General features: G+C 40.8%; 1 protein-coding gene across 1 annotated transcript in view; it reads left to right on the plus strand.

Annotated features, from left to right (window-relative positions):
- The first annotated feature begins 1,505 nt into the window (after positions 1-1,505).
- The window catches only part of cacng3b (calcium channel, voltage-dependent, gamma subunit 3b), a 23,323-nt gene continuing 7,328 nt past the window's right edge, over positions 1,506-17,500 (plus strand). Inside the window, exon 1 of the mRNA XM_062438986.1 lies at positions 1,506-1,722. Coding sequence (XP_062294970.1) covers positions 1,506-1,722 — 217 coding nt within the window. The remainder of the gene's footprint in view (positions 1,723-17,500) is intronic.

Raw genomic sequence — 17,500 nt, forward strand, 5'->3', positions numbered from 1 at the left:
CCGAGCGGTCCGGCCTCAGGCGGAGTTTGAGGAGACGCGCGGTTAGTTTTAGTTTGTGTTGGTTGGACCGAGAGGAGGAGGAGGAGGAAGACGAAGAGGAGGAGGGGGAGGAGGAGGAGGAGGAGGCGACGGCTGTCATTTTTTTTTCATTTGTACCAACGGGCACGTTTCTCGGGAGCAAACCCAGGCGGGTGTATCCGTCCTCCAGACTCCATCAGCAGGCGTCTTATCGGCCAGTTTGTCCCGTTGTGGTTCTACTTCGGCGGTGAGAAGAAGAAGAACATTGATAAACCGCGTCTTGGTCTCATTTTGGTGCCTCTTTAAAGCCTGTTTCACTTAAATACCTGTGCTGTGTGTGTCTCGACTGCAGATCATCTGCTAAAACTGAATTTATATTAACGGCTGCGGGTTTGGACGAGTCTCCGTAGTCTATACTCTGGACATCGAAGAAGAGCAGGAGGAAAAAACATGTCAGTGAGTCAACAGCTGGAGTGGAAAACACACGACGGATCTCGGTCATCGTCCACTCTCTTCATAGCTGACGTATGGGCATTATTCATGGGTTCATTCATTCAGTAATTCAGCAGGAAACCGAATACATAAAACAAGAATTAATCCGCTGCCACCTCATATTGGCGAGAGATTGTCAAAGGAAGGTAACCCGTCTTCTGTCAGCAGTGAGTGAGGGGCAAGCCGCCTCATCAGTGATGTTTTAGTGACTTCTGCTGTGCGGTGTAGAAAATTAACTAACACCCTTTTTTTTGTTTTAAAGATGGAGTCCCCCCGCGAAGACCTCGGCTGTTAATGGTTTAACGAGGGAGCTGTTTGAGAAAAAGCGGCAGCAGAAGTTGAGAAGATAGGAGGCGACCAAGGAAGGAAGGAGGAAAGGAAGGAAGGATAGAGAGGAAACGGAGCGAAGAAGAGGAGGGAGAAAAAGATCTCTGTTTACTGGTGTATAACGCAGCTGTAACGCAGCTCGCCCTGCTTAACCCCGGGACCAACAAACGGAATAAAGGAGGAGAGGAGACAGAGGATGTGGCATCGCCGTTACACCGACTGCTCTGACTGAGTGAGGGCAGTGTCAGGTAGTCGGGGACAACCGGTGGTCGTTGAACCTCCGGTGAGTGTGCGTCTGTGTCTGTTTGTGTGCGTGTGTGTGGATGTGTGTGTGTGTGTGTGTGGGTGGGTGCTGATGGTGTTTGTGGTGAAAACCGCTTTTTGATGCACGAGAAAGTGACGTGCAGCCCTCCCACCTTCCCGCCCTTTGCCACGAGCCTCTTGTCAACTCAACGGACAAGGCAGTCAAGTACTTCTTCCTCTTTCGCGTCATACTTCTAAAATCACCACCTGTACCTCTATATTTCTCTTTTTCTTTTTTTGAGTGCCTGTCTGTTGAACCATTCATTCTGACTCTCCAAGTCTCGCGGGATATAAAGGAAATAAAAAGGGGGTGAATCCAAAAGAGAGGAGGAAGGAAAAGATTAAGCCAAACAGGAGCCGCCTATATGAAGATGCTGATGTGTGACCGCGGCGTCCAGATGCTCGTGACGACGGTGGGCGCGTTCGCCGCCTTCAGCCTCATGACCATCGCCGTCGGTACCGACTACTGGCTGTACTCGCGCGGGGTCTGCCGCACGAAGAACAGCGGCGACAACGACACAAGCCGCAAGAACGAGGAGGTGATGACGCACTCCGGCCTCTGGCGAACCTGCTGTCTGGAAGGTACGTGATCAGTCTGAGTGACTGGCTGTCGGTCGGTGTGTGTGTGTGTGTGTGTGTGTGTGTGTGTGTGTGTGTGTGTGTGTGTGTGTGTGTGTCTATGTGCGTGTGCATGTGTCTCTAGTTGTCTGCATCTCTGTCTGTCTCTTTCCCTGTGTGTGTGTGTTAGTCTTCTCTGTCCCTGTCTAACACACACATCCTGTCTCTCCTACTGTCTGCCTCTGTCTATCTAACACTAGAGGAGTATTGGTGTGCTCAATGTGTCTGTGTGTGTCTGTGTCTGTGTGTGTGTTTGTGACAACATCCCATAATCCCTGTAACTCAGTTCTTCAGAAACCCGTCCTTTCCTGAGTTCACCCTTGCATCCTTTCCTCTGCCACAGAATAGAGCAGAGCAGTGTTCTGCTTTTGTTTGGTTGTCATCACACTGCATAGCTGAAGCTACAAATAAAGCACTAACAGGCACAAACGGAGACAGCTGGCAGTGATATTAGCCAGTCAGCTGCACCACTAACAAGTACCTGGATCTGCACACTGTTGCCAGGACTCGAGCACACTGAACTGTTAGGAATTTGTTCTTTTGAAGCCATCTTGTTATCTTGTCTTTAGGAGTCAGAAAACACAAAACTGGGCAAAACCTGTAAAGTGACTGTAGAGGGTTCGGGAACCACCATAGTGAGAGTTGAAGCTTGAAGGGGTCAGTTTCTCCAACCCTATCCAAATCATAGCTTGATTTAATTGATATAGATGTGATCATAATAGGCTATTTTTTGCCCCAGTTGAGCATTATCCATTGAGAATATAAAGAATCTGGTGCTTGATTTCTTTTCAGTCTGAATGAAGTGTGAACTGAATTTGAAAGCAGTCCCATCCATGATCACACAGGTGCGGTGGTTGTTGCTTCTTCCTGCTGCATTAGCTGTATTTCTGATGTAAAACTTAAGATCTGCTGTTAGCTCCACCAATCAGAAGGAATGTCACACAAGTATCTTCATGTGTAGTAAGAATGTAACATTAGTGCAGTTTTGTTGTTTTGACTGCTGAAATATATTCTGTAGTCAGCTCAGTAGAGTAACTTCTGTTGTTTGAGATTTTACACAACCTCTGGCACTTACTTGGTCTATAGGTCCTTATTTTGCATTTTTTAAAATTATTTAAATGAGATGATAAAACATTAAATCCCCAAAAAAGAGTCTAGTCCAATGTTTTACAAGTTATGAAACCTATAACAGTAGTGAATGCCCCATTAACTTGTGCTTTCTCCAGCAGCTCAGATTGCACTGCTTCAGACACATCCCCTGTCTGTTACACTCTGTACTCTACTTCAACTACAGTTTTGGATCAGCTCTCTGATTTATGATGTCATCTCATTCCCAATCCTTATTTTAGCCATCAGGAGGATAAGAAAAGTGGATTAAATAAGAATAGTTGTTTTTAAAAGTGCATCAGGTGAAGAGAGCAGCTTCAAGAGAGGCTGAGAGAAGAGAAGAGGAGAGAAGAGGGCAAGGATAACACAAGCAGATAAGATAAATAAAATAGTCACTATTTTCCATTTGAGGTTACTTTCATTGGAGAGCAATCAAAGCGCTCTTGATAACAGTTTATGTAGCTCCAAATGTTGCAATGAGAAAGTGAAAGAAAGCACTAAACAAAGTGATCATGTAATAAAAATAGGGACAACAGGGATTGGTAAATGTGTTTCTGGGGCAATTTGGTGGTGCACCACTGTTGGATGACACACACCTATGTTGAGGTTGCAACATAAGTGTGTGTATGAATCATAGATGTTAGTCTAGGCATTGACCTTGGCTGCATGTTGTCGTCTGTTTCTTTCCACCTTTACTGTTGCCTTCCCTGTGGAGTCTCATATGAAGTAGAGATGCTATAAATTAATTTTAACATGTGTGTGTGGGGGGGGGGGGGGGTTATGTCAGAGTGAGTTCAAATCACTTGTTGTAAAAATGGAGTTCCAGTCAAGCCCATGGATCACTTGGTTGCAGTATCATGTTAATAAATCCCACAATAGCAACACTGTGGAAAACCAAATATTTCTACAACAACGTAGCTACGAAACTCATGATAGGATCAGTGGTTTGCTTGGGAATGTAAAGGTGACACACGGTCTTGCCACATTGTGTCTATTTTAAATATGTTTTGGGTTTTCAATCAAGAAAGTGAGATGAGAGGATTAAAATCGGTTTAATCTTTGTGTGTTCAGTACAGAGGTACCTCCAATGACATGTTTAGTTTAGCTCAGCACAACGGCATCTCCTTTTCGGTTGTCCCTTGTGTATTTAACACATCCATAAAAAACACTGTGATTTAATGAGCAATTTGTTCATGCATTGGTGCTATTGACCAACAAAGGCTGGGCTCGGTACAGCACACAGAATGCATCATGGTGAAGTTCTCTCTCTCTTTGATTGAATCTTATTTCTTTTGCATGTTTGTGGTTTCATACTTAACAAATAAAACTTTTTGGAGCAGTTTGAAGGTGTATATTTCATCTTTGGCTAACTGTTTCCCACTGCTTCTGTTCTTAATGCTAAGAGAGGCTAAACTTGCCTTGGACTAATCTTGTGACTGAACTCACTTAGATGAAATGATCGTAATCCTCTCATCTGATTTTAAGACAACAAACAAGACTTATTATAATGGATTACTTCTTTAAGACTGAGAGATATAAACTTTTACCTGTTTGGACATCACTGTATTTTTTTTTGCCTGCTTCACTGTGATTGACACATTACAACTTCCTTTAGATAATTTGACTTTGATCCTCTGAAAATTCTCTGCAGAAGGACAACTAAACTTTGTTTTTCAATTACCATCAAAGAGATTTTACATTGCCTCAAGAAAAAGTGTGTGTGTGTGTGTGTGTGTGTGTGTGTGTGTGTGTGTGTGTGTGTGTGTGTGTGTGTGCGTGTGTGTGTGTGTGTGTGTGTGTGTGTGTGTGTGTGTGTGTGTGTGTGTGTGTGTGTGTGTGTGTGTGTGTTACTGATGCGGCCAGACAAAACTATCTCATTCTGGGGGGCATAGAAGGCTATTACAGGGCCAGATGGTGCAGGTATGAGGCTTTACTGAACACACACTCATTTACATACATATTGACACACACACACGCTTGTAATTGGATGAATAAATTGACAAATTCTAGGATATTCCAGCCTATCCTCACAAGAAAAACAACAGTATAGATCTAAAAGGAGGAGGCGGGTTGGATGGATGGCTTGATAATTAGTTGGCAAAAAGAGGATGTTTGCCATGATGACAAAGGTTGCATAACTTTAAGGAAGTAGAAACCATGTATCAAATGATCATTTTAACCTAGACCATGCCTAACTCTAATCAAGAGATTTTTGTGCCTAAACCTAACCAAACCTTAACCACAGTGTTAGTACATTATAAAACATAATTATTTTCTAACTGTGATTTGTAACGGCTTTGAAGCCGCATATTATGCTCCAATGGTCCGTTCTGAAAATGCTCCTTTGGGTCATTCAGGAGTGCATGGTACAAACGACCTACGTGGTTGTTTAATTATGAGGATGTGTTTGATATTCCCAAGCCACCAAATAAGCACAGCTGTGGGAGCAGTACACCAAGTGAACACAGTGTCAGCACAATGTCAGTGCATGCACACACGCTCACAGGCTCACATGCGACAGACACAAAAACATGCAGATGCACACACACACTCACTCACTCACTCACACAAACACACACAAAGACGAACACACAACTAAAGTGAATAAGTTCTCTTATCTCTTTCCCTTTTATGCCCATCTCATCCCCTCTCCCCTCATTCCCGGGTCCCTCGTTGTCACGGTTTTATAATTCATAAACGCCTCATAAACTGACAGGAAATGGATGTCTCCTACTGGTGTACATGTGGCTTGTACATCAGAGAGTGAGTGAATGAGCGACAGAACGAGAGAGGGGGGTAGAGTAACATCATGTATGCACTAGTGTTCTTAAATGTATAGAGCAGTGATGCATACATACTGCAGTACATTTTACACACTTTCTTCCACAGACAATATGAGGATAGAGAGAAAAAAGCCTTTTATCAAAAAGAAAAAACATCATTCATGCATGAGCTAAAGGTGACTTTTTTTTTTTTTTTTTAGTGGTGTAATTGGGCATTTTGTGTCCCATGATAGCTTGTGACCCCATTTACACCTGCGGCCTGTATCAGAATATCTTAACCTGGATAAAGCTAAAAGCATGTTTATATAATGATTGGCTCACATTGTCACGGGATCTTAGCCAAGTATAAATGCAGTTTGTACATTTAGTGTTTTGTTGAAATTGGTTTTACTTCGTCGTGGTTTAGACGCCGCAGCTGAATGTGTAAAAGTAATACTATAACTGTAAAATACATATAAATATATTCTTTCAAATATTGATTTTCTTCTTTCTTTACTCTGATCTGAATTAAAACCCAAAATGTAGAGATGTATCTAAGAGGTAAGCCTTGTTAGCCTTGTTCACATCAAATAATGAAATATTTAATGTTCTATAGGTTGCGTGGGCTATGCATGAACAATATACTTTAAATTCCTTTTATTTGGCATTTACTGCTCAGACACAGAAATGTCGCTATATTATTGTATCCTACATGTTACAGTATGATTCTCGTCAGTTAGTCCCCAGAGAGGTCCAACAGGGAGGTTATAAAATCCAAATAGACTTATTGGGGAGATTGGAGAGATTGTGTAAAAAGTAACACCATTCACAGATATAGTGCATATAAAGAATTCATTGTACTGAAGTGTGTTTTACAGCTGAGGTCTCTGAAACACCAGACAGAAGCGGTGTAACGTTGTCTATAGTGAATTTCTGAAACTTCAGTTAAAAATCATATATTTTATCTGCAATTCTTATAAGATGTGAAAAGTCATTATGTATCTAACTGATAGGATTATGTTAAAAGATAAGTGCACTTCACACATCAAAGTCTGTTCACAGGTCTTGGGGAGTACTACTGCAATGGGGAAAAATGTATGTATAAATGTATAAAACCATTTGTGGCTTCAGAGGGAGCGGTGCAGAATCTGATCAATTGCCTCAAGTGATGTTTGGGGCTGAAGACTACAAGTTTGAAAATGAAAAAAAAAATTATATATATATATATAGGGGCGTGGAGTTAGAAGAGAAGAAGAATTGAGGTTAACAGACCTCTAGTCCGATTCTCACCTCACACCCGAATTTGTGACCCAACTGTTGGCGGTCGAAGAAGTAAGAAGGATGCATAGACTAGTACAAAAGACAATATCTTTGCTTCTGGTAGATCCATTGTGATACTTAGAGCCTACACAGCGGCATAATTTTGATTCACCTGGGATGTGCCATGTTTGCTGGTAAGCTTTGCTTGCCTAACTTGCACTTTGAGATTCAATCGAAATGCGAGCAGAATCAACGTAACAAGAACATTTATTGATACCAAATGTAAGTGCAAAGACCCATGATCGTTATCCAGATACCAATCACATGTTGAGGTGTAAATGGGGGTCTATATCAGCTGTAGAGGCTTTAATATATCCTGATAATATCTGTGTGGTTCCTCTAAATCAACAGTGTGTGTGTGGTCAGCATGGGATCTCCTACATGCAGTGAATGTTGTGTATCTTGTGCAGGTGTACCGAGGTGTCATGTGATAAATGAGCACTGGAAAGGCGCTGGGAACGAGCAAGAGAAGGAATGATGGGTTCAGATAGAGGAGGGAGACAGAGCATGAATGGAGAGAGGCTTGAAACGTGCATGAATGAAGCAGGGGAGAGGGGCGGAGGGTGGAAAGTGATGGATGAGCTGTGCATGGCCTCTGTTTCAGGTGAATCTCTGCGGAGTGTTTTACCACGCCAGGGATCTAAATGATCGCCTGGAAAGAGAGAGGGAGAGAGAGAAGGGAGAGGGTTTTAAAAAGAGACAGGGACAAAAATGATCCCCCAGGTAGCCGAGGGACGACGGAGAGAGTGAAGAAAGAAGGAGGGAGGGGAGGTAGGGAGTGAAGGACAGAGCGAAAAAAGGAGGTCGCAGCATAGGGAGATTGGCATTAATTAAAGATGTGGGGTGTTGACCGTGTCTGGGATAAAAACAATCACCTGACAGAGAGGGGCCAACGTAAAGATAGAGGGGGCAAAAGAAGGGGAGAGATAGGTAATAGATAGAGAGAGAGAGAGGAAATGTCTGAATGATCACCTGAGAATAAAGAGAGAGCTAGGAGGATAAAGATGGGGAGAAGTATAGTAGAATACGAATAGAGTGGGATAATAAGGGTCACTGGGGATTGAGAGCAAAGAAAAGAGGAAGAAGGCATGAAAAAAGACTGAAGCGACAGCTCAAACTGAGTTTTACAGTCTCATACACCCATATTTATTGGATACAACAGTTTATAGCTGCAACAATTAGTCAATCAATCAATTGTCTAACATCAGTAGTTAGCAGTAAATTGAATATCTTTGGGTTTTGGACTGTTGCTCAGACACAAAGAGCACATTTGGGCTCTTGCAAATTGTAATGACTTTTTAAAATGTTTTATTGGCCAAAACTATTAACCAGTTAATCAAATAAATAATCTTAAAATGAATCAATACTGAAAATAATCTTTTGTTGCAGCTTTACAACAGTGTTTATGCATTTTAGTTTATATTTGTCCCTCCATCTCCAAATATCCATCTTTGGTTTAATGCACGCCGTTATTTCTCTGTGCAGGAGGTAGAAAGACAGGGAAGGATGAAAGAAAAGATGGAAAAAGGGAGACTAAAGACAGAAGCTGCGTAGCCACATGTGGGTAATGATCAATCCCCTATTAACAGAGAGACAGAGTGAGCAGAGAGAGACGGCGTGCAAAGGATGAATGGAGAAACTGAAAAAGGTGATAATGGCAAAGAGGAAGGGGAGGATGGTGGTGAGATGGGTGAAGATGGATAATGTTCAACTAGGCCTGTTAAGAAAATGATAAAGGGGGGGAAGAGTTGTTACACAGGTTGGAAAAGTATGTAAAATAAATGCAGTAAAAGAGGGAGGGTAAGTCTTAGACAGAGCCGAGGGACATTTAGCCAAAAAATATGTATCGAGGGAAGGGAAAGGAGGAGATGGGGGGGAGGAGATAAAGCAAGAGATGAAAAGTTTGATTGAGCCTTGGGAGTTAAATGATGAAGTGAGAAACGGCAGGAGAGCCAGATGGATGGAGTAGAAGAAGATGAAGCACCGGGAAAGAATATTTGACCACACCTGGCAGGGATTTGGAGATAGATGGAGGGCAAAAGGACGGAAACTGTGAATGTGAAGAGGCAAGTTTTGCAGTAAAAGAAGGGTTATAGAAAGGATGGGAAGAAAGAAAAAGGAATGAGGGGCTTGTGTACTTTAGTCAATGGTTCCAAAAAACAGAATAATAAGAAGAGTGAGTCTGCTTGCAGCATTTTAATGTATGTGTTCACATACTATTGACTGTATAGTGTAGAAGAATTCCTAAACAAGAGTGTATAATGTAATGTATAATATGATAAGAGACAAGAGAAGATGAAGGGAGATTGGAAAGGGATGAATGGATGTTTTTGAAATGAGAAAGTAAAAAAGGAGGCAGAGTAAAGAATTGGCGATGAGAAAAATTTGAAACAGAGACGTGTTTCTGGAAAAAGAGAGAGGGCGATATGGGCATTTGAGAAAGAACAGACTGAGGAAAAAAGGGGGAGGCAGAGAAGAGAAAAGGAAGAGAAGAGGTGTGCAACCAAGCAGAACCTGTCTTGTTCTCTTTCATCAGCCATCACCGTGGAAACTAGCTTCTTCCCCTCTCTCTCTCTCTCTCTTTTCCCAGCTTCTCTCTCCTCCGCCTAGAAAGAGGTAATCAGAGAGAGCAAGAGAGGTAGAGACACGGGGAGAGAGAGAGAGAGAGATAGAGAGAGAGGAAGAGGCACAGTCACCCACACTGAGCTGTCAGAGGCGCTCTGAGGAAACAAGCAGTCCAATTTGCTCTGCTTTTCAACTTCCTTTCCTTTCCCTTGCTCACTCCCTCCTCTTCTTCTCTGATTTCTAGTTGACAAAACGCTTTATATTCTCAATGTATGTGTTTGTGTGTGTGTGTGTGTGTGTGTGTGTGTGTGTGTGTGTGTGTGTGTGTGTGTGTGTGTGTGTGTGTGTGTGTGTGTGTGTGTGTGTGTGGCTGGTTAGGCCACTCACATGCAGCTTTTGGACCACACACTAACTGATGAGGGACAGATTATGGGGCATTTCATCTTAGATAGCAACAGTGGAGAAATTAGGGAGAGAGATGCAACACCCAGATTCGCCCTCTTTTTTTTTCTGCAAAAATCTCAATCTTTCCTCAACCATAACCAAACTTAAAACTTACCAAAACTTAACTCTAACTGTGGCAGATCAGAAAACAGTCATGAATAATTTTTGCAGCAGTAATTTGATCAGAAAATTGTTATAATGAGCAATCCTGTTAAAGCCAAACAAACCTATTTTGTCACCCAGCATGGAGGACGAAAAAATCGGACTAAAGATTACATCAGAGCACTCTTGATTGTTTTCTGTTAATTCAGCTTGTGATTTGCAGTGATTTATGGTGTTTGACCTGTAACGCTTGTGTATGTGCATCGGAGAGAGAGTTAGATCAAGGACAAACAGCTGGCACCTCATGACCAGCTTGTCATAATTGTATGGGGCACCTGGACACACACATTGTTATTTGTGTTTGTCTCCTTTTTAACCTTGTTTTGAGGCACTGTTTATTTATTCGTAGTGGAATATTTTCACTGTTTAGCATGCATACCTTATTATTCTCACGTCATGAGACCAACAAGGCCAATATTGACCTTCCGTTTGAAATCATAAGTGTGCTAACGAGTGTTGCTCATCTTTGATCCGCTGTGTAACAAATCAAAACAGCACTGCTTCTACATAGAAAGCACTTAACCTGGACTGATTTCTAATGTGACATTCACATGTAACAGTATCAGCAAATGTTAGCGTTTATTTTATTTTAGTACAACAGTTATCCTGGATTTCATCCAAGAGTTTTAAATACATTTTTTGCACCAGAATGAAGAAGAATGATGAGAGGAGTAATAAAATGAAGTAGAGAGAAATGGCAAGGTAAGTGAAGTTAAATAAAATAGATAGCAGAGAGAGCAGGCTGACCAAAGTAAAGGTAGAGATAGAAGAGATCAAAGGAGAGACTGAAGAGAGTGAAAATGAGGCAAAGACGTGCAAAAAGAGAGAGTAAGATGTGAGGTATAGCTAAATAATGAAAGTGTGTTTGTAGTTTGGCACTCCAAAGAACAGAACAGAACAGAGTTAGTCAGGCGTCAGTGAAATGTGAAAGTGTTTCTCCTCTACCTCGTCTTTTAGCCCTTGGACGTGCTGCTCTACTGTTTTCATACATAATATTAAAATGTGTGTTTCAGCAACTGTGTATCTCAAGAGACATTTTCAGACACATTGTTAGCTTCATCTATCGGTTAAAGTGACGGCTTCTTGGCTTTCAAACATTGTACTTTGTTATATAAATGTTCTGTAATGCCTCTATTCAAACAAGACAGGTCTGTACATGATACAGTTACTATTATTGTTAACACTAAGTATTAAGTATTTTATTATTAAGCGTACTACAAATTTGTCTCTCTCTTCTGTGGTTTTCTAAATATACTCTGAACTTTATCATGATGTCACGGTTTATATCCTTCGTAAGAAAAAATAGCACACAACAGCGAGTGCACACATTCACATGTGCATGTTTGGACATAAGTGACAGCAGCAGCATCATGGGCCCACTAGGAGAAACTACACCACATGACACATGAGATAAAACACACAGGCAGACTAACATGCACACATCCCCATTCGCTGTGTCCCATAATGCCTTGCTGTGGCTCTGGTTGCAGGAGCCCTCAGGCCACCCTGACCTTTGTGAGGCAAATGTCTACTGATAGATGCTACCACTGTGTGTGTGTGTGTGCGTGCGTGCGTGTGTGTGTGCGTGCGTGCGTGCGTGTGCGTGCTTGTGTGTGTGTATGTGTGTGTGCCTGTCCAGGTATTCCTCATGTTGTGGGGACGAAGATCTGTTTACACATTCATTTTGAAAACTTGCCTCCCTCCTTGGGACAAAAAGCAAGTCCCCCTAAAGGGAACCTTCAGTATTAATAACCTGGACCTTATTTTCCCATCTTTTTGTGTCTAAGTGATTAGTGGGGACAACAATTTTTGGAATTGGTCCATTCTTCAGTCACAAAATGGGCTTCAATGTAATCCTTCGGGGCAATAGTGTACCGTCAATATACGTCCATCAATGTTTTTGCCACTGACAGACTCAAATTGTTAGTGTCTGACAACATTACAGAAAGGACCATACAGAGAAATACAACATTTTTCTTAATCTTTTGCTTGATGTAGTCCATTTGTTATTCTGTCTGACCAAGTCACACTCAAGGAGACGTCTTGGCTCTGATATCTCATGAAAGTTGAGTTCAGGTACAGGTGTAAAAATATTTTTAAATTCTTTGGTTTAAAGTTAAGATTAGTTTAGGGTTATGTTAAGATTAGGTTAGGGGTTAGGGCTAAGTATGTGTGTGTATGTGTTCATTACTTATACTCACTACTTATTACACATACACTGACAGAGGCACACACATACATGACCTTAAGCACACAGAATTAGAGAAGCACAACAGCAGTATGACGTAGTTATAGTCACAATCTCAAATTATCCACCATGTCAATGTTACTGAAGGTGTGTGCAGTTGTATGTATGAAAGGGGGCAAACTGATAGAAACAGAACAAAGAGCGTAGAACAGAGTCAAGCTAATTCATCCCACTACTCACCAACCTGTTGAGGTTTTGTAGGTAAATCCTGTTTCCTGTGATGACAGGACTGGCATACGATTTATCTAAACATTCATCATGTTAGTGGTAGTTGGAGCAAATTGTAATGGTTTATGTCTCGTTTGCATTCTGATGAAATTGGAAAGAAATTTAGGGACAAGTTATTCATTTTTCAAGGTATTTACATTTATATGGAAGCTACTGTGTTTCACTGTGTAAAAGAATTTGGCATCAATTCACTTTCCTGCACTGATAGCCTGACATTTGACAGAATCTCAGTCAGTAGTTGTAAGATCTTTGGCAGAGATTTTGTAGCTCTTAAATATAATGAAGCACATTGTCTGCATGTAGCAAAACCTTACCATCAATAATTATTCCTTTTTTAGGCCAGTCGTTGTTGTAATCGATTTTTGTTCCTCAGTACGGGTGAGGTGGTTTCTTGGTGTACTTTCAGAGACCTTAATTGCTGCGTCTGCTGCAGCTGCTGAAAATCGCCTACTTGCGTTGCATCTTGTTTAAGTGTATTATTATTTAAACTACTCTCATTGGTGATCAGAGAGATTCGGATGTGTTTGAGTAAAATCTCATGGAATGAAATACACCTACAGCAATTAAATGTGACAAATAATTGTTAATTGATTAATTGTGTGCTCTTCTATTCTGAATGAGATAAACTTGTGTGTGTCTATTTCAATGGACGTTTTAGTCATCTGTATATCTCTCAAATATCACAGATTTTCTTTCAGAGGAAATGTGAGCAGTGGTTTTAGTCATTTAATGTCTTGTAATTATAGAAAATGTTTTAAGCTCATATTTATTGATAGTATGAGTGCCTTGCTATGTTACATCCGCTCCATTTTTTTTCCTTTTTAACATTTCTGAATAATCTATTGCAATGCAGATTATGTAATAGCTTTATGATGATGATGATGATGATGATGATGATGATGATGATGATGATGGTGATGATGATGGTGATGATGATGATGATGATTATTATTAGCTATTAAATCTGAATGCTTTGTCACCCCATTAAATTAAAGTAATTTTTTTAAGTTTTGGCATTTTTGCCTTTATCCGATCTCTAACCAGACATAACCACTTCATAATTGGTGTCTTACCCCCTAAAGTACAGTTACTTTGTCTTGTTTTCCAGAAGGAGGTTCTGTGTGAAATGACCAAATAGAATTACATGACATATACGTATACCTTTATATTAATTCATGAAAAGTTGTATCTGGTCTTTTGTCTATCACTGCGTTCCTCTGTCCCATTTGAACATGTTGTCCAGAGCTAATATGCTCTGTCATCACAACCTGGAGGGCAAATATCATTAAGGTTGAGGTTTGCGGCATAATCAATCTGAATTAACATTCTTTTACACAAAACACTGGCTGGGAGTCACTGAGAGAGATGAACAAACACAGACTGAGAGGGTGAAAAGACAGAGGAAAGCAAATGGAGATATTTAGTGAGCAGATGCCGAAAAGAGAATGTTGAAAATAAGACTAAATGAAACGGGAAAGAACAGACCTTAGATGGAGTGATGTAATCTAACCTACGTCTCCTGTGGCCTGGGTTTGTTCACAGCTTTTAACAATAATACATAAAACAAATTAAATACCTCTTCAAGTCGGTAAGTGTGATTCATTTTTTATTTTACCTTCGTTTTTCCAGGAAGTCCCATTGAGATCAAAAATCTCTTTTCCAAGAGAAACCTGGACAAGGTAGCAGGCGCACAAAAATCACAACATACTAAAATACAACATATACAACATGATATGCAAAAATTCACAGTAAAACAGAACAACAGCTATTCAAACACTGTGGATGTGTGTGTGTGTGTGTGTGTGTGTGTGTGTGTGTGTGTGTGTGTGTGTGTGTGTGTGTGTGTGTGTGTGTGTGTGTGTGTGTGCGCGTGTGTGTGTGTGTGTGTGTGTGTGTGTGTGTGTGTGTGTGTGTGTGTAGGGGCTGTTGCGTTGGTTTCTCCATGATGAGATCATAGGCTGCTTGTGACACTTGACATAAGCCTGTGTGACAGCTCCTGACTCATTCACTGATACAGCATTTGGAGGCAGCTCACCAAAACCTCAGTGTGGGCTAAGATGAGAAAGACACATGTGCACTCACCTATACACACACACACACACACACACACAGAGAGAGACACACAAACACACACACATGTTTTGACCTTCTTTTTTTTTTCTTAAAGATTTATTCTGGGCTCTTTTGCTTTTATTAGACAGTATGTGGCATAGAGGCCAATAGGAAACAGGGAGAGAGAGAGAGGGGAATGACCTGCAGCAAAGGTTCCTTGCCAGACTCAAACCAGGGATGCTGCCATTATGTGGCATTAGCCTTAACCACTCAGCCACCATGGCACTCCTTGTTTTAACCACTTTTAACATGTTTATTTAGATATGCTGCCAGAATATCATAGTATAAATGCCAAAATGTTTGAACATTTCAATTTCAATTTTATTCAAACCAGAGACTGACGGAAAAGTATTTTACACTCATGAAGGACAAACAGATAACAAACAAGTCTTGAAGGTTCAGTAAAGATGCTACACAATGTCAAATAAATAAATAAACGCCAATGAAACAAGCAGAAGCAACACTTCGGTTCATTTAAAAACTTTCCATCTGAGGCACTCAGCTTTAAGCCTTTTCAATCCAACTAAAGAAGAACTGTAAATCTTTTAAAATTGGTCACAGGTGTATTCTTTCTTTTTTTTAAAGCCTAAATAATTTCTTAGAACAGCTGGCGCCTGCAGTTCTAGCAAAAGTACTCAAACAGGAGCAGATAGTGTGTTTGGCTTGAGACTATTTACAGCTACAGATTAAAACATATTTGGTGCTCTAGTGAGTATTTCTGACAGCAGGACATATATCTGGGATTGACCCAAAATACAGTGCCCATGTTCATTTTAACGAAGGAACATGTCATCAAGCACTGTCCAACGATGAAGCTCATTGATATGTTTTAATAGTTTTGGTACATAGCAAAGATAAAGGCTGTATCAGGCTTTGGTTAGATTTAGTCTGTACTGGGATTCATTAATTGTATATCCACTAAGAAGCAGCCTGCTGAATCCTCCCAAAATATGCTGTGTCTATATGTCTGTGTGCATGTGTGTGTGTTGGTGCTTAATAGTTTTAAAGGTTCCCAGTGCGCTGTTTGTTACTCACACATCATCGTGATGAACACTCTGACCTGAAGGTCCACCACACCAGTCTTAATGACTCTCCCTATGCTTGTGTGTGTGTGTGTGTGTGTCCGTGTGTGTGTCCGTGTGTGTCCGTGTGTGTGTACGTGTGTGTCTGCTTTTAACTCTTTGTTTGTCCAATTGTGATTTAGATTCTCAGCCACTGGAGAGAAATAAAAGAAGCCATCTATCTCTCTGTTCCCTCCACCCCATCCTCTATTTGTGTGTGTGTGTGTGTGTGTGTGTGTGTGTGTGTGTGTGTGTGTGTGTGTGTGTGTGTGTGTGTGTGTGTGTGTGTGTGTGTGTGTGTGTGTGTGTGTGTGTGTGTGTGTGCGTGCGCACTTTATTTCATTGCATGAGGCCATTTGGTGCTCTATACATCAGGAAGGTTCGATACAAATCCGTCCATTTAAAAGGTAGGCGGTATAATGAATTTCCCAACTGGCAGACACAAGGCAGAGCTCTGATTGATGATGCTTTACACCTTGACGTGTGCAACAGGAACAGCTAAAGCCACAGTTACCTTCTGTGACTCCACTGCTACTTTATCATCCAATCACACCGGGCCACAATAAAGTATAAAGAGAGGATCATTATTCTTCTTAGTGTCAACTAATCCCATGAAAAGACCAAAACCAAGAATGAAATAATCTTTCTAACAAGTACTTCCTGTGAAGTCTCTCATAGTTTTCTCATCTGTGCCACAGACCTCCATTGCTGTCTAAAAACTAGTAAAAACACACCCTCATACAGGTTACCACCACTCATTAATCTTCCATTAGCATAGGCTCTTTTCCAACTTTCTTTTTAGCAGAAGTAGTGCTTCATTTTTTATTCTTGAAATGTAAACTGTTGTGTCACATCAATTACTACACGATGTGATCATTTAAAATGTGACCGTTGGTTGGAATACCATCAGTCCAATGTAATCATATCATCATTGTACTAATCAACTGCCCCTGGCAGCAGATATGTGCTGCATCTTCAAGACAACAATATGATTTCCTGAGGAAGCGTCGTTCTATCCATTGAGCTATAGTTGCCTTTACCCAGCCCTTCACACTGCAGCACATATATGAAATAAATAGTAGTAATTGAATAGACAGCCACACAGCCCAGGCACCCAAGACCTATAACTTTGTGCTGGTCATCGGGATGAATATAAACTTTAAATGTAGCATTTAAATGTAGGTGTTTTCTTCACAAAAAATAATTAAATGCTGAGACTTTTTTATTTTTAAGAATTCATAGAAGAATGAAGCTTTGGTGACCCCTAGTGTGGATCAGGACCCCCATGTTGGGAACCAGTGCTCTACAGCACCAAACGAAAACAAACATATACAGTAGAATAAAGATAGCATTCTCCTTTAATGTTTCCTTAACCCTAACATCCTGTTCATATTCAGGCTTTTCTCAATATCCCCTCGTAATTAGTCTCACTACATCATTTTTGTGTGCAATTTTGTGCATCAGCTGCACAAAAACATTTTTAGAAAGTTGTAAAATATTTCCATTTTAGGTATATTCTGGCTCACATGAAGATAAGTCGTCAAATGTCAGTTTTTTTTCTTCTCTCAAATGTAGAAAATGGGTTAAATTAGACCCTGAACAGTATGTAAGGGTTAATTGGTGATGTTAGCTGTGTGGTTCAGTCACTTATTTAAGTACATGCAGCCACAGCAACCTTTTCTTTACGTCATGTGTTAGTGTGTTAGTGAATTTCTGTTTGAATTTTACTTGAT

This window comes from Scomber scombrus, chromosome 18 (genome assembly GCF_963691925.1).
Source record: "Scomber scombrus chromosome 18, fScoSco1.1, whole genome shotgun sequence".
Classification (NCBI taxonomy): domain Eukaryota; kingdom Metazoa; phylum Chordata; class Actinopteri; order Scombriformes; family Scombridae; genus Scomber; species Scomber scombrus.